The sequence below is a fragment of the Rhinoraja longicauda genome, chromosome 15, assembly GCF_053455715.1.
Source record: "Rhinoraja longicauda isolate Sanriku21f chromosome 15, sRhiLon1.1, whole genome shotgun sequence".
In the NCBI taxonomy this organism is placed as follows: Eukaryota; Metazoa; Chordata; class Chondrichthyes; order Rajiformes; family Arhynchobatidae; genus Rhinoraja; species Rhinoraja longicauda.
Genome location: NC_135967.1, coordinates 17,074,905 through 17,097,240, shown reverse-complemented (window position 1 = coordinate 17,097,240; position 22,336 = coordinate 17,074,905). Strand labels below are relative to the sequence as shown.

At 40.9% G+C, this 22,336-nt stretch overlaps 1 protein-coding gene across 1 annotated transcript in view; it reads left to right on the top strand.

Moving 5' to 3' along the window:
• LOC144600551 (succinate--CoA ligase [ADP-forming] subunit beta, mitochondrial-like) overlaps positions 1-20,712 on the top strand; it is a 42,825-nt gene extending 22,113 nt beyond the window's left edge. Inside the window, exons 5-11 of the mRNA XM_078412255.1 lie at positions 207-335; positions 5,138-5,276; positions 8,281-8,442; positions 10,243-10,385; positions 11,738-11,858; positions 13,519-13,607; positions 16,615-20,712. Coding sequence (XP_078268381.1) covers positions 207-335; positions 5,138-5,276; positions 8,281-8,442; positions 10,243-10,385; positions 11,738-11,858; positions 13,519-13,607; positions 16,615-16,689 — 858 coding nt within the window. The 3' untranslated portion in view covers positions 16,690-20,712. The remainder of the gene's footprint in view (positions 1-206; positions 336-5,137; positions 5,277-8,280; positions 8,443-10,242; positions 10,386-11,737; positions 11,859-13,518; positions 13,608-16,614) is intronic.
• The last annotated feature ends 1,624 nt before the right edge of the window (positions 20,713-22,336 follow it).

Below are 22,336 nucleotides of genomic sequence, written 5' to 3'. Positions count from 1 at the left end.
TTCATTCAATCTTCATAAATTTCTCTTCCACCCCCCCCCCCCTTTTTTCTCCCCCTGTTCCCATAGTGTGAACTAAACACTCACTGGGGACAATTTATGGAAGCCAATTAACCTATAAACCTGCATGACCTTTATATGTGATAAAAACTGTGTTTTGGATCTCGTGTGAAGGTTTTTTTTAAATTTCTGCATGTTTCTTCTTGAAGGGGCCAGTTCTCATTGGGAGCAGTCATGGAGGTGTGAACATTGAAGATGTGGCAGCTGAGACACCAGAAGCTATTATCAAAGAACCTGTGGATATTATGGAGGGAATCAATGGGGAACAGGCTGTCAAGGTATTGTGACTAATCTTTTTAATGGAGAAAGTAAAATGCATTCGATATGCCTCTTGCCGTAATTTCACATGATGTTGATTTCAAAATATCCCTCATTACAACCAATTGTCATTTTACTGTGAAGGCAACTTTGCTTACTGCCTATGCTGCTGACAACGACACGGGGGGGGGGGGGGGGGGGGCGGCGAGGGGACGCCGAGAACGACGGGGAGGGTGGGGCAGGGGGTTGCTGAGAACGAGGGCACATTTGTACTTTGTCAGCGTTAAAAACGTGGTGACACCTGTGTAATCTCTAGTTGAGATCTGCTATATGATTCATAGAAACATAGAAAATAGGTGCAGGAGTAGGCCATTCAGCCCTTCGAGCCTGCACCACCATTCAATATGATCATGGCTGATCATCCAGCTCAGTAACCTGTACCTGCCTTCTCTCCATACCCCCTGATCCCTTTAGCCACAAGGGCCACATCTAACTCCCTCTTAAATATAGCCAATGAACTGGCCTCAACTATCTTCTGTGGCAGAGAATTCCACAGACTCACCACTCTCTGTGTGAAGAAATGTTTTCTCATCTCGGTCCTAAAAGACTTCCCCCTTATCCTTAAGCTGTGACCCCTGGTTCTGGACTTCCCCAACATCGGGAACAATCTTCCCGCATCTAGCCTCTCCAACCCCTTAAGAATTTTATAAATTTCAATAAGATCCCCCCTCAGTCTTCTAAATTCCAGCGAGTATAAGCCTAGTCTATCCAGTCTTTCTTCATATGAAAGTCCTGCCATCCCAGGGATCAATCTGGTGAACCTTCTCTGTACTCCCTCTAAGGCCAGAAGATTCTACAGAGGGTTGGATGTAAAACAAAGCATTTCACTGTAACTAGGTACATGGGACAATAAAGTATTGAATTGAATCATTGAGAAAATCTATGTGGCAGTAGAAAATGTCTATTTCTGGATGCTGCAATCTTAGAAAAGATGTGAAAACCTTGAGCTGGTCATAGTCATACAGCACGGAAATGGGTCTTTCGGCCCAACTCGTACGTACCGGCAGGATGTCCCATCCAAGCTAGTTTCATTTGCCTGTGTTTTGCCCATATCCCTCTAAACCTTTCCTATCCATGTACCTATCCAAGTGTCTTTTAAATGCTGTTAAAGTATCTGCTTCAACTATCTCCTCTCGTAGCTTGTTCCATAGACCCACATCCCTCAGCTGCCCTGTGAATTCACCCTGTCTATTACTCTCTTGTTTTGATACACCTTATAAGATCACCCCTCAGCTTCCTGTGATCCTGCCCAACTTCTCCCTAGAGCTCAGGCCCTCAGGTCCTGGCAACATCCTCGTAAATCTTCTCTGCACATTATCCAGCTTAATGCAATCCTTCCTATAGCAGGGTGACTGAAAACAACAGTATTCCGAGTAGAAACAAGTAGCTGCAGAAGTTATGGTTTACAGAAATGACACAAAGTGCTGGAGTAACTCAATAGGTCAGGCAGCATCTCTGGAGTACATGGAAAGTTGATGTTTTCATTTTGGACCCTTCTTCAGATTGATGATTATTCCAAGTGTGGTCTCATCAATGCCTTATACAACTGGAACATAATGTCTCAACTTCTGTACTCAATAACCTGACTGATGAAGGCCAATATACCAAAAGCTTACTTGACCATCCTATCTACCTGTGACACCACTCTCAGGAAACAATACACCTGTACTTTGAATTCCCTCTGCTCTGCAACATTCCCAGGGGTCTACCATTTACCGTGAAGGTCCTGCCCTGGTCTGACTTAGCAACACCTCATAATCTGCATTAAAGTCTATTAGCCATTCCTCAGCCCACTTGTGCAGCTGATCAAGAGCCTGCTGTCATTTTTGATAACCATCTTCACCATCTACGATACCACCCACTTTAGTGTTATCTGCAAACATACTAACGATGCCTTGTACATTCTCATCTAACTCGTTCACATCAGGCCTCTAGTCCAAAATACACCTTTCCAGTACATTCCTCCCTCTGCTTCCTTCTATGAACTAGCTCTCCCTGGATCCAATATGATCTAAATTTTCAGAACAACCTACGATGCAGAACTTTTCAAACACTTTGCTGCAGTCTTTATAGACAATAGCTCCGACCTTGCTCTCATCAACCTTTTTGGTTACCTCTTCAAAGTAACTATCAGATTCATAAGACAGTCTCCCATGTACAAATCCATGCTATCCTAATCAGCTCCTACATATCTAAATGCATATATAACATCCTTTTAGAATAGGATCAGTCTGAAGAAGGGTCTCAACCCGATATGTCACCCATTCTTTCTCTCCAGAGATGCTGCCTGTCCCGCTGAGTTACTCCAGCATTTTGTGTCTACCTTTGTGTTATCTTTTTAGAATCCTCTCCAGTAACTCGCATACCACAAATGTTAGGTTTACTGGTCTATAGTTTCCAGGATTTTCCTTGCAGCCCTTCTTAAATAGAGATACCACGTTAGCCAGCCTCCAGTCATCTGCCACATAAGACCCTGTCATCATGATGATTCATACATCTCATCCAGGGCTCCCACGTTTTAAAAGCATACCACTTTCCAGGTGCCTCTTCACCTGCAAACATCCTACTCCAATTAACTTGAGCAAGTTAGCAAGCTGGTACAGAAAATATTTCAAAAATACCTCCACGAAAGAGTGACTTTAGTTATGTGGGTAAGAGTGGAAAAATGGGTTCACCTTAGCCCAGTAGTTGTGATTGGATATAGTAAATAATGGTTCTATTTGTCAAGTACTGGAGGGTATAGATGAAGGTGATTGACAAACATGCAAAAATAACAGTTAACAAACTGAGTTTCAGTTGGACAAGCTGAAAGCAGTTAGCATCCTGGAGTGACTGCTCCTCGGTGTATAAAAGGAAGGTAGATACAAGCAGATTGACTATGTTGGCAGTGGCCGTGTGGAGGTGCAAGTGTCATGTGGAGGGTGTGAGGCTTAGCTTGAGAGTAGTAGTGCTGTGTGGTGGGTAAGTGAAAGGCTTTGACATGAGAAAATTCGGCACAGAGGTTGATGGCAGAAGAAGGTATGATTTTTTTTTCTAAAACTTTCCTTTGTCTAGTGCAGCAAAGATAGCAGTTAGGGTAGTGCCATGGGCACTTCTTACAGATGCCGTTAGGAACTGGAGCAGCAGCTGGATGACTTCAGGATCGTCCAGGAGACTGAGGAGGTCATAGGAGTTGCAGTGAGGTGGTCACACCGAGGATATGTACAGAAAGCAGATGGGTGAATACCAGGAAAGGGAGAAGGCAGAGAGTGCTGGAGTCTTCTTTGGCCATTGCCCTTGACACCAGCTACGCATCTTTGGATATTCCTGGGGGATGACCGGTCAGGCGAGGAAGCAGCAGCAATGTACTGGTCTCCGGTGTCACGTCTGGCTCTGAGGCACAGTGGGGAAGGGAAAACTCAGACATAGTTATCGTGAAATGAGGCTTGTTAGTTAGGGGCACCCACAAGGGATTCTGTGGTAGCAAACAACACCCCAGGAGATTTGTTGCATCCTTGTTGCCTGGGTCCAGGAAAGAGCAGTTGCAGATCATTCTCCAGGAGAAGGATGAGCGGCCGGACGTTGCTGTGCATATTGGCACAAATGACATAGATAGGAACAGTGATGAGGTCCTGCAAACTGAATATAGGGAGTCAGGCAGGAGATTAAAAAGCAGGACCCTGAGAGTAGTAATTTCCGGATTACTCCCAGTGCCATGCGCTCGTGATGGTTGGAATAGGAAGATAAAACAGATGAAACCATATCTCATGGGTTGGTGCAGTGGGGCAGGGATTCATATTCATTGGGATATCATTGGGATTACTTTTGGGGCAGAGGTGACCTGTACAAAAGGAATGGGTTGTATCTGAACTGAAGGAGGACCAATATTCTTCCAGGGTGCTACAACTACTCAGAGGGGTTAAACTAAAGAAGAAGGGGATGGCTGGCAGAAATTGGAAGGAATGTTGGGAGAAGGGGTTAGTGCCATTAAGTCTCAAAGGAAGGACAGGTAGGGAGAGGTGAAACATTGAAATCCTATATTCCTAAATGGTGATGCTGTTGGGCTGAAGTATGTTTATTTCAATGCAAGGAGTATTGTGGGGGAAAGCAGATAAACTAGAGCCTGGATCAGTGCTTAGGACTATGATGTAGACACTGCAGAAACATGGTTGCAAGAGGGACACAATTGACAGCTCAATGTTCCACGGTTTCAGTGTTTCAGACTTGATCGAGAGGGAGACAAAATAGGTGGAGGAGTTGCGCTATTAATCAGGGAAACTGTCACAGCGGCACTCAGAAAGGACACACTAAAGGATTTGTCCACTTGGCCAATATGGATAAGGCTTCGAAATAAGTGAGGAGCAAGCACTCCAATGGGATTGTCCTATAAACCTTTCCATTTTCTGATTACAGCTGGGAAGAAACTATCCCTGAATCCGGAGGTATTCATTTTCAAATTACTGTGCTGCTTGCCTTGTGGGAGAGGGGAGAAGAGGGAGTCGGGGATAGATTTAGGGATATGGGTCAGTTCCAGAGAAATGGGAGCAGCTCAGTTATAAAACCTGGTCAGCATGGGCGAGTTGGGTTCTATGACTTGGTTTCCATTGTTTACTGTGATTTTTAAAAATATATCTCTGATTTTTTTAAATTATTACAAATGATATTTAAGTTACAAAGACAGAAAATATCTCCTTCACCTCGTGTTCAATGTTGTTGAAGGATTTCATTTCGCTTTTTTGATTGTAGCCACAGCTTATGTTGTTTGTATTTAATTTTATAATAGGTTGCACAGCAAATGGATTTCCCAGCTTCATTGATAGATGATGCTGCTGATGTGATTGTACGTTTGTATGAACTCTTTTTGAAATATGATGCTACTCTAATTGAAATAAACCCAATGGTGGAAGACTCGTCAGGCGTGGGTAAAGTAACTCTTAGAGTTTTCAATTCTAGAATTTACTCGCATTAAAGAACATTTACTAAAGAAACAGAAAATGTAATTTAACTGTTCTGAAGTACAATAGTTATTTTCCAATATTTTTGGAACATTGCATTTCATGAAATAAAACAGTTCCATTTAGTATGAGATTTAGTATGAGATGCCGGTTCATTGCCAACTTGTGCTTTTTTTGTAAGCATTTTGGTAGACTAAAAGGTAATTTAGCAAAACACTAAGTGCTGGAGGGACTCAGCGGGTCAGGCAGCATCTGGGGAGGCAGTGATTCCCTCCACAGATGCTGCCTGACCCGTTGAATTCCTCTAACACTTAATGTTTTGTTCAAGATTCCAGCATCTGCAGGTTCATGTGTCTCCAAAAACATAATTTAGTTAGGATGTGATGTGTAAATTAGCACAAGTTATAGAAAAATGGCAAAAGAACATGGAATCTTTATTTAAGACTTTTTAGAGTAATGAACACTATGCATCATGAAGAATTATTGCTTATTTCTACTCAAGTACGATTATGCTCCTATCACTCTTTCAAACTAAATTGTATGCTATCATATTGTAGACATTACTATTCTGCACCAAAACATTTTTTAAAAATCATTCTAGCAAGCACCATCACTTCAAAGTCATACATTTATTGCAGATTTATTAAGTTTAAATAAGATGTCTAAATATCTGCAATGAATTGAAATAAAACAGAAATGTTGTTGCCACTCAGCCTGTCATGCTGTATCTGTGGAAAGAAAAACAGTACTTTTCAGGTTGATTTCATTTCAATTCTAATTCCCATTTCTGAAGATTCGATTAAATCATAGTAACACTGAATCAATAATTCAGAAATTACGAGATTCCTGTATTCCATAGTAACCTATCCATCTAGGCTCACAGTGACGCACCAATATAGCTGCTGCCTTACAGCGCCAGAAACCCAGATTCGATCCTGACTATGGGTGCTGATTGTACGGAGCTTGTACGTTCTCCCTGTGACTGAGAGGATTTCTCCAGGTGCACCATTTTTCTCCCACATTCTAAAGACATGCGGGTTTGTAGGTTAATTGGTTTATGTAAATTGCCCCTACTGTGTAGGATAGAACTAGTGTACGGGTGATCGCTGGTCAGCGTGGACTTGGTGGGCTGAAGAGCCTGTTTCTACACTGTTTCTCTAAACAAAACTAACCTAAAATTTGAAATGTTCTTTTTCTCAGTTCCATCATTTGACCCATTCCCATTCGCATGGCACTTTAGGCCACTTCAGGGAACGCTACTCCTGCCCATTCACCCTTCTCATCATTCGATGAAGCTGCGATTTATTTTCACAACTAGTTTTGAGTTGTAGAGTTATTCAGCACACAGACAGGTCCTTCTGCCCAACTCGTCCATGCTGACAATTTGCTTACATGTGCCAGTCATGTTTGCCTGTGTAGAAAATGCCGATGAGGCTGCACGAGTAGTGTGTTCCTGCTATTGAAAAGATGCCATTAAGTTGGAAAGAGTGCAGAGATAATTTTCATGGCTGTTGCCAGGACTTGAGGACCTGGGCTATATGGAGAGGTTGGACACGCTAGGACTTTTATGAGTGCAGGAAGTTGAGGAGTTATCTTAGAGAGGTGTATAAAATCTTTAGGGGAATAGATAGGGTGAATGCACAGATTCTTTTTTCCAAGGGTAGGGGAATCATGAATCAGTGGGCATAGGTTTAAAGTGAGCGAGGAAAGATTTAATAGAATCATAAGGAGCATCTTTTCCGCACACGGTGGTGGGTATATGGAATAAGCTGCCAGAGCAAGTAGTTACAACTTACAAGTACAATAAGTTGCTGCTTTACAGCGAATGCAGCGCCGGAGACGCAGGTTCGATCCTGACTACGGGTGCTGCACTGTAAGGAGTTTGTACGTTCTCCCCGTGACCTGCGTGGGTTTACTCCGAGATCTTCGGTTTCCTCCCACACTCCAAAGACGTACAGGTATGTAGGTTAATTGGCTGGGTAAATGTAAAAATTGTCCCTAGTGGGTATAGGATAGTGTTAATGTACGGGGATCACTGGGCGGCACGGACTTGGAGGGCCGAAAAGGCCTGTTTCCGGCTGTATATATATGATATGATATGATATGATTTAAGAGACATTTGCACAGCTATACGGATAGGGAAGAATGAGGGATATCGAACATGCGTGGGCAAATAGGGCTACCATGGGGCATCTTGGTCATCATTGAGAAGTTTCTATGCTCCGACTCTTATGATCTCATGATGCCCTTGTTGACTGGTGGTGTAGCATCTAGCGGCCAACTCCTGCTAACAATGCCTCAGGCTCAGAATTCAACAGTTTTATTGTTTTACTTTTCAATTATCATATTTTTTACATTTATCTCGTAAATTTGCCATCTTATTAACTCTAGTTACTCGCTGGTGCTTGTAGTCCCTTTTTTCCCTTACTACCTTTGACAATTAAACTCTCCTGTCTGCCACTCTTTCATGAGACTTCATGTTCTCTCCACTCCTCGGATCTTGAAGGTCTAACTGCAACTTTCTGATTAGGTCCTTGATGTGAGATGATCAGTTCAGTTTTGTTTATTGTCACGTGTACCGAGGTACAGTGAAAAGTTTTTGTTGCGTGCTATCCATTCAGCAGAAAGACAATACATGATTACAATCGAGCCATTCACAGAGTATAGATGCATGATAAAGCAATAACATTTAGTACAAGGTAAAGCCAACAAAGGATAGTCTGATGGGTCACCAGTGAGGTAGATAGTAGTTCAGCACTGCTCTCTGCTTGTGGTAGGATGATTCAGTTGCCCGATAACATCTGAGAAGAAATTGTCCCTGGAGGTGTGTGGTTTCACACTTTGTCAACTCTGTTCTTCCCTCCACTTATTCTATCCTTAATATTTACCAGATTGTTGATTATTTGCAGGTTTACAGCATTTGTGTCGATTTGTTTTTGGATCAGTAAATTTCTCAACCCTTTTGTTCCAGTTATGTGCATGGATGCAAAGATCACTTTTGATTCTAATGCTGCATACCGCCAAAAGCAAGTATTTGACTTGCAAGACTGGAGCCAAGAAGATGAAAGGGACCAGGAAGCAGCAAAAGCAGACCTTAACTACATCGGACTGAATGGCAACATTGGCTGTTTGGGTAGGAAAGAATGCAGTTGGAAAGAATTGGTTCAGATTCCTCATGTTTTGTTTTCTATTTCCTTTCCCCCACCTACCCTCACTTTAACAGACCCCTTTATATTGGATTTTGGTTATAGTGGACGGACCTGCTCACGCCACTGCCGCTGCTCTGGCTTCCGATGCCATCCCCATCTCGCAAGATGCACCAGCAAACCCTTCTTCACACCGCACGGTCCAGTTGACATGGCTCTTGTTGTGGTTCACACTAGTCCCTGGGGACAACACTTTCTCAACCACCCTAACTGCTTGTGCTGCCATGTGCAGTGATCTATGAATTTGGCCTCCAAGAACGCTCTGCATATCAATGCCGTTAAGTGTCATGCCATTTTTATTCTATACTCTCTCCTCACATTCAACCTCCCAAAGTGCATCTCCTCACAGTTGCTAGGGTTAAACTCCATATGCCATTTCTGCACTCTTTGCAGTGGTCTATATCCCGCTGTATCATCTGCCGGGGTATCTATCTTCCACCACAACCTTTGGTCTACTATGAACAAGCCAGTGCTCAATCTATACGACCGAGTTTTTGTGAATTCCGTACATCGTAATCTTCTGGATCAGCCTACCACGGGGGACCATATCAAAATTTTATATTTAGCTTAGTTTAGAGATACAGTACGAAAACAGGCTTTATTAGAGTAATTGCTTCTTTTCTTTAGCTCAACAAATTACAACCCATTAGACCTACCCTCCTGTATATCCTGTCTGTGACGTTCTCCTTGATTAGTAAATCAAATCCTCCACCTCTTTCTCCTCTCTCTCTCTCTCTCTATCTCAGACACTTCGAGCAGTAGTGTCCCTCTCGTAACCAAGTTTCCGTAATGGCCACAACATCATAATTTCAAGCACAAATCCAGGCTTTACCCACAATATTCCTTGCATGGAAGTAAAGACTTCAGCCCTTCATCTTCATCATATTGATGAACTACCCCCTGCCTGTCCTTCCTTTGAAACTTGTCATAACCTCCACATTCTCATCAGCCCTTCTATTTGCTTACCTAATGCACTGGTTCTCCCCAGCCCCCCACCATTCTATTTAAACTCTCCCGAGTAGCTCTAGCAAACCTCCCTACATTGACATTGGTGCCTCTCCAATTTCCGTCCCTCTTGTACAGATCACCTCTGCCCAGGAAAATATCCCATTGGTCCAAAAATTTGAATCCTTGTCCCCTGCACCAGTTCCTCAGCAACACATTCATCTGTCCTATCGTCCTATTGCTACCCTCACTAGCACGTGGCACTTAGTAATCCAGAGATTGCCACCCTCGAGGTCCTGCATTTTAACCTTTTGCCTAACTCCCTATATTCACTCCGCAGGACTTCACACCTTTTCCTACCTATGTCATTTGCGCCGACATGTGCAACAACTTCTGGCTGCCCACCCTCCTTCTGCTTGAGAATGTATTGCAGCAGTTAAGAGACATCCAAGACCATGGCACCAAGGAGGCAACAGACCATCCTGGAGTCCTGATGGCAGCCATAGAATCTCCTGTCTGTCTCCTAACTATCAAGTCTCCTGTCACTACCACTCTGCCTGACTTCAACGTATTCTGCTGTGCCTAAGTGCCAGGCTCGGGTACCACAGACCTGGCTGCTGCTGCTTTCCCCTGAAAGATCATCCTCCCCAACAGTATCCAAAAGGGCATTCTCTCAATTCAAATGTGATTTTCAAAAATAAAGTTTAAACATTGTTAATGTTTGTTTTCTTGCCTGCATACTTGTGCAGGTTTTGAAGTCCTTTTATTTCTTTGTTCCTTAGTCAATGGTGCGGGATTGGCTATGGCAACAATGGATATTATAAAACTTCATGGTGGTACTCCAGCCAACTTCCTAGATGTGGGTGGTGGAGCAACAGCCCAGCAGGTTACACAGGCCTTCAAGCTTATCACTTCAGACAGAAAGGTACGCATCTAAGAAATATATATTCAAACAAAAATTGATTTTTTGGTAATTTGAAGTTCATGTCATAGGAGCAGACATAGGAGCAGGCATGTCATAGGAGCATTTGGCCCATCGAGCCTACTCCATTATTCAATCATGGCTGATCTATCTTTTCTTCTCAACCTCATTCTCCTGTTTTCTCCCCATAACCTTTACTAATCAAGAACCTGCCAATCTCCGCTTAAAAAATACCCAATGACGATCTCCACAGCTGTCTGTACCTATGAATTCCACAGATTCACCACCCTCTGAATGAAAAAAGTTGCTCCTGGGGTCCATCTTAAATCTCTCCCCTCCAGTTTTTTCATCCCCACGTACCCTGTATATAAGTGCAATGTCATGAACTTTGGTAGTAGGAATAAAGGCGTAGACTATTTTCTTAATAGGGAGAGGATTCAGAAATTTGAGGTGTAAAGGGACTTGGGAGTGTTGGTGCAGGATTCCCGAAAGTTTAATTTGCAAGGTGAATCGGTAGTGAGGAAGGTAAATGCAATGTTAGCATTCATTTCTAGAGGACTAGAATATAAAAACAAAGATGCAATAAGGCTTTATAAGGCACTAGTTAGACTGATTTTGTAGTATCATGAGCAGTTTTGAGCCCCATATCCGAGGAGTGATGTGCTGCCATTGGAACGTCTGGAGGTGATTTACGAGAATGATCCCAGGGATAATTGGGTTAACGTACAATGAGACTTTTGACGACTGCGGATCTGTACTTGCTGCAGTTTAGGAGGACGTTTGAAACTTACTGAACAGTGAAAGGGCTAAATAGAGAAATTCCTCCTCATTTCAATTCTGGAGGCACGTCTTTTTATTCTGAGGCTGTGGCCTCTGGTCCAAGATTCTCCCTCTAGTGGAAACATTCTCTCCACATTCACTCTATTCAGCCCTTTCGCTGTTCAGTAAGTTTCAAACATCCTGAACCCAGGTCTCTGGCACTGCGAGGCAGCAGCTCTACCAGCTGCACCACTGTGACGCCTGACTTCATTGTAATTAGATATTAATGAAGGAGACATGTAAACTTACAAAAATTAGTGGTGGGGAGGCAGTCTCAAGCTGCAAAAAAAACGTAAGTTTAAACATATTTGAAAATATCGTGATTAGTAGAACACTGGGAAAGGACTTTCAGCACACATTATCTGCTGTGACCATGATGCCAAATTAAACTAATTATTTTTTAATTCCAAAAAAGCACTGTTTAGTTTCTTAAGATTATATTGTGAAATTATTTTATTTGCATAATAAATCTAAATTTTCATTGCTTTTTCCATTGAATAACTGGTCGATAATATCTTTCTATTTGTTGGCCTTAGGTTCAGGCAATCCTGGTGAATATATTTGGAGGGATTATGCGTTGTGACATAATTGCTCAAGGAATCATTACTGCTGTATCAGATCTACATTTAAAAATTCCCATTGTCGTTCGATTACAAGGTGAGAACATATAAAAAATTCTCAACTTGAATGTAAGTATTCTGACATGATCAAAATAACTTAACTTTTTTTGTATAGCATTTTATTTAAAATAATTAGCATCTTTAATCTTGCACAGTCAACACATAACCACAAGACTGGACAATTAAGTGGAAGTTGACAGGGAGAATGTTATTGGGAGGATTCTGGAATTGTGGATGATTTGGAATTTTATAGGGTAGTGGTGGTTAGTGCATTAGAAAAATTAGACCAGAATTTAGGAGTGATCATTCTGAAGTTAGCAGAGAGATCTGTATGGTGTGGTTGCAATCACTCAAGCTCTTAATGATTTCAGAAACTCTGGTGAATATACTATGGAATGATTTTTACGTGAAAAAGTGATTCCAAGAACCTTTTAAAAAATAAGAGCAGAAAATTTGCTGGTAGTTAGAATGGAGAGTAGTGTTAGAGTTTAAAGATGTCAAAATCTGAGATTTAAACAGAATAATTTAATCCATTCAATATTTAGTTTATTGTCACATGAACTGAGATGCTTAAAATGCTTGTTTTGTGTAGTATCCAGGCAAATTATACTATACACAAGTACCATAGATTCTCTTCTAGAACAGCACAAAGAGTGTCGCCATGTTCCGGCGGCACATCTTGCAACTTCCAAGAATGAAAAAGAATGAAAAATCTAATCTTGATCCATTGAGATATGGAATTTCTTATTTTCTCACTTTAAGGCCTGGGGTCCTGGTAGCAAGGGTAGAAGCAGCAGTCAGCCTGGCCTAGCATTGCCTTTTTTGTTCCCTTCTGTTGTTTTTTAAAAACTTTCCAATCCTATAGCATCCCACTAATCTTTGCAATATTATTTGCCTTTTCTTTTAGTTTTATGCCATATTTGACTTCCCTTGTCAGCCACGGTTGCCTCATTCTTCCCTTAGAATCTTTCTCGTTGGGATGAAAACATCCTAGGTCTGAATTATTCTGATTTCATAATTTCCCTCTCAAACTGCAGGTTGAATTTTATCATATTATTAGTACCTCCTCGGGGTTCCTTTATCTTAAGCTTCCTAATCAAATCGGGTTCATTACACATAACCAAATCCAGAATTACCTTATTACCTGCCATGCTTTATTTTGCCTCTCCTTTCTTCCAGCTTTCTTTCCCCCTACTCGACAATCAGCCTGAAGAAGGGGCCCAATCCAAAATGTCACCCATCCATGTTCTCCAGGGATGCTGGACCCATTGCCACCTTACTCCAGCATAGTGTGTACCTTTGTGTAAACCAACATCTGCATTTCCTTGTTTTTCCAACAGTATTTTGATCAGCAAGGTAAATAGGCCGAGGAACAGCCAAAGCCTTTCAATTTGGATAAATGCAAAGTGTTGCATTTTGGGAAGTCAAACCAGGCAGGGTAAGACTTTCACGGTGAGCAGTAATGCCCTGGGGAGTGTTGGAGAAGAGAGATTAAGGAGTACAAGTATATAGTTCCCAGAAAGTGATGTAATTGATAGTGAAGCAGGCGTTACTAGCCTTCATCAGCCAGAACACCAGTGATACCGTTCCACCTTGGAAAGTAGAAAGAGACCAGGAGACAGATAATCAAGATGAATTAGTGGATTTTCTTTCACGATCATATTGAATTTTGATGGAACTGTTTCCATGTCATTTAGGTACACGTGTCGATGATGCGAAAGCAATAATAGCAGCGAGCAGCCTGAAAATTCTTGCCTGTGATGACCTGGATGATGCTGCACGGATGGTAATATATATTCTGTAACCTGGCGTTTATGTAAAGCTTTTAAAGTTTAAACTTTGTAATCAACAACAAAGCAGCACTAACCCAGCTGCATGTTGCTCCTAATCTCCACTCTCAATTCATTGAGAATTTAATTACTTGCATGCAGCTTGGATAAAACTGTCTTTGATCTGCCCACTAGATACAAGAATGAGCCTTTTGCTTATCTAGTATTATAAACAGGATTTATTGCATAGGATCAAATTTGCTTTGAATTAAATCGGATGTGCCCAGACTAATTGATCAGCTAATAAATAGATACAATGCATATACATATATAAATTATACCGTTTATTTGGTATATTGATTATTTCTTTGCTGTAGATCTTTGAGTGAAGACAAATTTGGACAGAGTTCATTGTGATTTAGTGTTTTCAGGAGGTAACAAAGATTGCCTGCCCTGCTTTCATCAATGTTGACAATTGGATTTTTAATAAGGCATTTAAAAAGACCCTGCATTGTAAGTCGGTCCACAAAGTTAGAGCATGTGGGATCCAAAACGAGCTAATTAATTGGATCCAGTATTGGCATGGTGGTAAGAAGCAGAGGGGAGGGATGGAAGGCTGTTTTTATTGATGGGCAACAAGTGTTTTAAAAGACATTTGGACAGGTATATGGATAGGATAGGTTTAGAAGGATATGGGCCAAACGCAGGCAGGTGGGATTAGTGTAGATGGGGTATGTTGGTCAGCAAGAGTAAGTTGGGCCGAAGGGCCTGTTTCAACACTGTTATTCTGCAGGGAGCAAAAACTCAAATGCTGGAGGAACTCAGAGGGTCAGGCAGCATCTGTGAAAGGAATGTTTCGGGTTGAGACCTTTCAGATTAGTCCTGGAGACTTATTTGAATCTCACTACACAGTTAGCGATTCATTTGAATTTAGATTCTGGAATTAAACAGTTTAATGTGACCATGAAAACCATTTTTGATTGTTTTAAAGAACCATCTGGTTCACTTATCCTTTGGGGAGGATATTTGCCATCTTACCTGGTCAAAGTCACTCAGCCGCTGACCTCATTACAGCCTTGGTCAAACATGGACAAAAGAGCTGAATTCCAGAGGTGTAATGAGTGTAACTGACCTTGATATCAAGATAGCATTATCTGTCGGGATCAAGGAGGTTCTGGCTAAACTGGAATCATTTGAAATCAGAGAAAACTCTCTGCTGGTAGGAATTATGCCCAGCACAAAGGAAGTTGGTTATGAATGTTGCAGGTCATTCATCTCAGCCACACAACATCTCTGTAGGAGTTCCTCAGGGAGGTGCCCTGGGCCCAACAATCTTCAGCTGCTTCATCAATCATTCAATCATAAGGTCAAAAGGAGGGATGTTTGAAACCCAGATGGATAGGTGTGGGTGATGGACAAATGAAAATGGGAAGGGTGGACAAAGAAAGAGCACCAAAGCAGACCTCATTGAAACTTACCCAATAGTGAAAGGCCTGGATAGAGTGAATGTGAGAGGATGTTTCCACTAGTGGGAAGGTCTAGGACCAGAGGCCATAGCCTCTGAATAAACCCTTTAGAAAGAAGTTGAGGAGGAATTTCTTTACTCCGAGGGTGGCGAATCTGCGGCATTCACCGTCAAAGACGGCTGTGGAGGACATCAATGGATATTTTTACGGTGGAGATTGACTGATTCTTGATTAGTAAGGGTTGAGGGGCGACAGCAGGAGAATGGAATTGAGAGGGAAAGATAGATTAGCCACGATTGAATGGTGGAGCAGACTTGATGGATCAAATGGCCTAATTCTGCTCCTAGAACTTATGTCACACCTTTTGTCTTCTCATCTCTGGCCTTTGTCTCAACCATCTGTTAATAAAACACCCCCACCCCGGCCTGTATCCACCTATCACTTGCTAGATTTTGGCCCACCCCGACCTTTCTTCCAGCTTTCTAACACACCTTCCCTTCCCCCCCCCCCCCCCCCCACAAGCAGTCTGAAGAAGGGTCCCAACGTGAAACGTCGCATATTCATGTTCTCAAGAAATGCTCCCTGACCTGCTGAGTCACTCCAGCATTTGCACCTCCTTTTAAAAGGAACTTGGAAAATTACGATGAAATAAAGTTGTAAGCAAAATTATTGCCAAATGGATTAAAGGATCAGTACTGATGTTTATTTTCTTTGTAAAAGAACAAATATTGCTTCATAGAATAGCTGCCAATGTGAATTATATTCTGAACACAAATATTAAAGAGCAAGCTTAAATTGAATTGGATCAGTAATAAGGAAGGCAAAGACAATGTTGGCATTTTTTCGAGAGGGCTAGAATATAAAAACAGGGATGTAATGCTAAGGCTTTATAAGGCACCAGTCAGACCAAATTTGGAGTATTGTGAGCAGTTTTTGGGTCCCTTATCTGAGGAAGGATGTGCTGGAATTGGAGAGGGTTCAGAGGAGGTTTACGAAAATAATCCTGGGGATGATTGGGGTAACATATGATGAGCATTTGACGGCACTGGGCCTGTATTCACTGGAGTTTAGAAGGATGAGGGGGGATCGCATTGAAGCTTGCCAAATAGTGAAAGGCCTAGCTAGAGTGAATTTGTGGAGGATGTCCACTTCCACTAGTGGGAGAGTCTAGAACTAGGAGGCATAGCCTCAGAATTTAAGGGAGCACCTTAGAAAGGAAATGAGGAGAAATTTCTTTAGTCAGAGGGTAGTGAATCTGTAAAGTTCTTGGCCACAGACAGGTGTACAGGCCAAGTCATTGGGTGCACCATTTTAAGGTGGAGATTGAGATTCTTAATTAGTAAGGGTGTCAAAGGTTATGGGGAGAAGGCAGGAGAATGAAGTTGAGAGGGAAAGATAGATTAGCCATGATTGAATGTCAGAGTAGTCTGCTCCGATTACTTACGAACTTATGAATTGCAAATGTTTTCAATCTGTTCTTGTAGAAATTTGCAGTCATTACAATTATCTGTCCTGTCACAATGGAACAATTTAACCTCTATTTATCCTCTCCAAACAGGTTGTAAAACTTTCAGAAATTGTTTCACTGGCCAAAGAAGCACAAGTCAATGTGAATTTCCAGCTTCCAATCTAACCATGATACTTCAACCTCAAAGCTGGAGACTTTAAAGGGGATAGTAATGAAACACCTATTTATTTTTCATATGCTTGTGTTTCTTGAAATGTTTGCTTAATAAAAGGAATATGGTTAGCAGCCTGGGGTTATTTATTTATTTGGAAGGAAAATAAAAGTCTGTAAAAACAGGCAACACTCATTATTACCTTATTATGGTTAAATTAACATAAAAATGTCATATTAGTTTATTAATGTCAAAGATTTGGAACTGCATAGTCTGCACGATATATCTGTGCCATGCAGCTGCAGTGCAGATTGCCAATTGGCATCTTGCAATCAGCATGTGTAAAATTTTAATATCTACATGTCATGTAAATGTTGAGTGTTTTATTAAATCATCAATGGTAATTTCTAGCTTTTAATTCCTTCACATAATGACCATGCAAGATCATGGTACAATTATTGGATTAGCCATCTAGAGGGATCTTAACTCAAATCCTCTAGCAGCTGTGGAATTTAAATTTAATTCATGCTTTGGAATTCAAACAAAAATGATTCAGCAGTATTAATGAGAGTACAAAGTGTTGTTAAAAAAACCCCATCTGGCTCACATAAGAAAGGAAAACTTGTCTTTACCTGATGCAGCTTGTATGTGACTACAGTTATATTAATCTGGTTGATATATGAGGATGTTGCCAAGACCCGAGGGCCTGAGCTGTAGTGAGTGGTTATATAAGCTAGAACGTTATTCCTCGTGGCACAGGTGGCTGAGGGGTGATCTTATAAAGGTGCCATTAACATCATACAGAGAATACATAGGGTGAATGCACAGAGTCTCTTACCCAGAGTTGGGGAATCAAGAAACAGAGCACATAGGTTTAAGGTGAGAGAGTTAAGATTTAGTAGGAACCTGAAGGACAACTTTTTAAAATAAAAGGATGATGGATATGTGGAATGAGCTACCAGTGGAGGAAGTTGAGACAGTTACTAGAACAACATTTAAAAGACACTAGAACAGGTACATGGATAGGAAAGGTTTGGAGAGATATTGGTGAATTAGAGGGACAGGCAATTGGGACTAGCTGAGATGGGGCATCTTGGTCAGCACTGACTACTTGGGCCAAAGGGCCTGATTCCATGCTGTATTACCATGAACCTTAGCTGCCCTTTAAAATAGCCTAGCAAGCCCCTTAGTTGGAAGGCAAATAGGAAGGGACAATAAATGATCTTGCCAATGATGCCGATCTGAAAAAATAATTTTCAAGTTCCTTCTCTGAGCTTTACCTTTGCATTTCCAAAAACAGTGATTGTCCTGTTTTGTGTGATTTTGTCCTTCCATAAGTAAGAAAAAATAGTTTAAGTGCATTGCTTACAACTTATTTATACCAAACCTTCCCACATATTCCTTCACCTCGCACAGAAGATTATGATATAAGCAATTTTTATAATTTCATGAATGTTATCCATGAATAATTTCAGCAACATCTATAATAAAACATCAATAATATGTCTACTTAATAAGCGTATACATGTGTCTTTTGCATATGATTTTAATTGTTCCTGTATTAAAAATACACTATCGTGCCACTCCTTTTTTACTGTTAAGACACGGATCAAAATAATTCTCATTCAGCATAAACATGATTACAGTAGGAAATGTTTTTAAAGGCTGTCAATGCAACAATAGTGAGAAATATCAAGACAAATCCAACAATTTTTGTTCGGTGAGATAGATATCAGGTGATGTGGAGCTTTGGCCATGTGAGTCCATTGTTACAAATCTTTGTGAATAATTCAACAAAAATACAATATGAAGAATGTGGATTTCAGCACTGTGGGAAGTGAATTATAGTGTGTCTATACTGTACTAGCTCCCAGTATTGGTGCAAGAAAACCTAAATGAAAATAAAAATAATTGTATGTGCTGGAAAATATAAAATTGAACATATTGGAAAAACTCATAGGTTAGGTCGCATTTGTGCAAATAGAAAAGAGTTAATGTTTCAAGTCGAAGGCCTTTTGTAAAAGCTACGGAAGAGGGAAATCAAATTAGTTTTAAGTACCATCCAGCCATAACTAACGTTTTGTTTCCTCCCCTCTCTGATGGAGGTTCTACAACCTGAAACATTAATTATGTTTCTTTGTTCACAGATACTGGACGTTAGGGTGTTTTTGTTTTCAAAATCTTATGTTTTTAAATTTGCCTTTCTAGGCGGAGCATTTCTGACCAGGCAGATTTTTTTAACGCTTTGTTAGTTCATAATCTCATTGAATTGTATCACTTTCATTCATTGAAAACTATGTAATTGAAATACTCTGCAAAAAGTGAAAAAGCTCAGAATGAAATGTATATCTCATATGGACTGATTGCACTTAACTTCATGTGTGCCTGTGATGGGATTAGTGGAAAAAATTCATTGTCACTCCAACAATCTTCAATGGAAGTGGAGCAATACTGTGTGGAAACAGGTCCTTCGGCCCAACTTGCCCATACTGACCAACATGTCCCATCTATAATCGTCCCATTTGTCTGTGTTTGGCCCATATCCCTCTAAACCTGTCCTATCCATGTACGTGTCTAATTGCTTTTTAAACATTATCATAGTCCCTGCCTCAACTACCTCCTCCGGCAACTCGTTCCAAACATCCACCACCCTTTGTATGAAAAAGTACCCATCAGATTTCTATAAAATCTTTCCCCCTTCACCTTAAAACTATGCCCTCTAGTTCTCGATTCCCCTACTGTGGGCAAGCGAACCTGCGTCTATATCCAATCTATTCCTCTCCTTTTATACACATCTCGTGCACTCCTATTTCTCTCGTGACTTTATACATCTGCGCTCCAGGGAGTCCCAGTGTGCTCCCTACAGCTCAGACCCTAGAGTCCTGGCAACATCCTTGTAAATCGTCTCTGCACTCTTTCCAACTTTACATCTTTCCTATAATATGGTGCACAGAAGTGAACACAATATTCTAAATGCTGCCTCAACAATGTCTTATATGTAACAACGCAACATGACCTCCCAATTTCTATACTTTGACTGATGAGGGCCAACATGCCAAAAGCCTTTATGACCACCCCATCTACCTGTGACGCCACCTTCAAGGAACTATGTACCTGCACTCCTAAATCCCTTTGCTCTACACTTCCTGGACCACTACCATGTCGGTCCTGCCTATGTTAGACTTTCCAAAATGCAACACATTACGTTTCTCTATCTTAAATTCCAGTAATTTAATACAGAAGTAATACAATGTAATTCAAGTATCAAATTGTTTTATTACATAAAAATAATGAATTTAAGATTATTTAACTTAATCATAGCTGTGAATTTCTAAATGTTAGACAATAGGTTCAGGAGTAGGCCATTCGGCCCATCAAGCCAGCACCACCATTCAATGTGATCATGGCTGATCATTCACAATCAGTACCCCGTTCCTGCCTTCTCCCCATACCCCCTGACTCCGCTATCCTTAAGAGCTCAATCTAGCTCTCTCTTGAATGCATTCAGAGAATTGGCCTCCACTGCCTTCTGAGGCAGAGAATTCCACAGATTTACAACTCCGAGTGAAAATCTTACCTTTGAAAGGAAAACTTTAAATTAAAGGCACAATAAGCTACATTCATTAATTTTGAATGCACTAATTATGTGTGGAAAAGTACGCTGATTTAAAGATAAATCTGAATTTGGTTTATATTTTAGTGAAAAGTAGAAAACTGCAAATAGCATTATCGACTAGCATATAACCTAAAATTGAGAAATATTTGCGTTTATGTAGCTTGATAGTCTGGTCTGAGAACAATTACCTTTCTTATCCAGAAGTATAATCAACTTCAGGCTGAAATGGTGAAAGGCCAGAATCATATTCCTGCTGTTTGATGGTATTTCATTCTATTTTGAACTTTTGTCTTAAATTTTGAATTTGAAGTGATAATTTAAATGTATAAGTACAATTTTGCACTTTACATACATGATTGAGGTGTGCAGCATAAAATACATTTATTGAAGCTATGGTGGTATATATGAAAACATGTAATTTAAAACAATAAACAAATATTTGTTATTTATTGATGTTCAAAGCTCTTTTTTCCTCTGCATTTTCTGAGTTTCCTTCACTTTCACAGTCGATGTTATTTAATAATTTGGCACTGGTTGAAATGAAACAATTGTAAAGTATCGGTCAGTTTGAACAACTTCTCGGTATTACTGTGTTCAAGGTTCTGCGCAGCAATCTGAAAATCCCAAATGTACATTAAATGCACAGGGGTTAGGGTTGGTAACTTGAAATTATCATGTCTTATTTTATGTGGCAAAGTTTTTTTAAATTTTGAATGTGTGTTAATGGGTCAGTGCCTAAGGATGTTAAAGGCAGTATTGATTTTTTTTTAAAGAAATTCATTTATCCACAGTTTAGCAACTTGTCAGTTAAAATTGACTGGAGGATAAATCATTTCTGTTTACCAGTTGGACTGATTAATTTTGAGCCAAGAAGTTTATGACTGGAAGCATTTTGAGACTGAAAGCCTGTGAACAGTCGTGTACCATAATGATGATGGAGACTTTGTGCTGTTTTAATGATTTGGATATGAATAAAGTAGGAATGATTAGTAGGTTTGCAGATGATGTGAGGTGATGTGGTTATGGAGGTCTAACAAGGGTAGAACATACATTGTTTATGACTGGACATTGGAATATTCAGGAACAGAGTGACCTTTGTGCACATCCATATATCCCCATAGATGGCAACAAACATAAATAACATTGGACAAACAGTGCAGCAGAACAGGACATTCAGCCCACAATGTCCATGGCCAACATGAGGCCTAGTTAAACTAATCTCTCTCTCCATGCTATCTGCATCATTTCTTTCCCAGCATCACCCCTGGCACAACGTCCCAGGTTCTCACCACTGTCTGAATAAAACATCTTGCCCCACACATCCTCTTTAAACTTTCCCCATGATAGCTTGCAGTTATGCCCTCTAGTCTTCCATATGATGCAGCTCTATAAAATGTTGGTTAGGCCATGATGCAGCACTATAGGACTTTAGCTAGACTGTAGTTGGAGTATTGTGTACAGTTCTGATCGTCCCATTACAGGAAAAGTGTGGAGTTTATGGAGTGGGTGCAGAGGAGGTTTACCAGAATGCTGCCTGGATTAGAGGATGTCAGCTACAGGGAGGTCGGATAGATTTGGACTGTTTTCTTTGTAATGTTGGAGGGTGAGGGTACACGATAGAAGTATATAAAATTATGTGAGGGATAGAAAGGATAGACAGACATTTTTCCCAGGGTAGAAATGTCCAACACTAGAGGGCACGGCTATAAGGTTAGAGGGGGAAAGTTTACTGGAGATGTGCAGGGCAAGTTTTTTTACACAGAGAATGGTTTGGGGCCTGGAACCCACTGCCGGGGATGGTGGTAAAGGCAGGTACGATTGTGGCATTTAATTGAATAGCACATGCATGTGCAGGGAACAGAGGAATATGGATCATGTAGAGGCAGACGATTGTATTGTATTCAGCACAAACATTGTGGGCAAAAGGGCCTGTTCCATGATCAAGTCTACCCATGAACCTCCGACATTCCATATAATTGTAAATTGACCCTAGCGTGTGGGATAGTGTTAGTGTACAGGGATTGCTGGTCGGCATGGACTCGTTG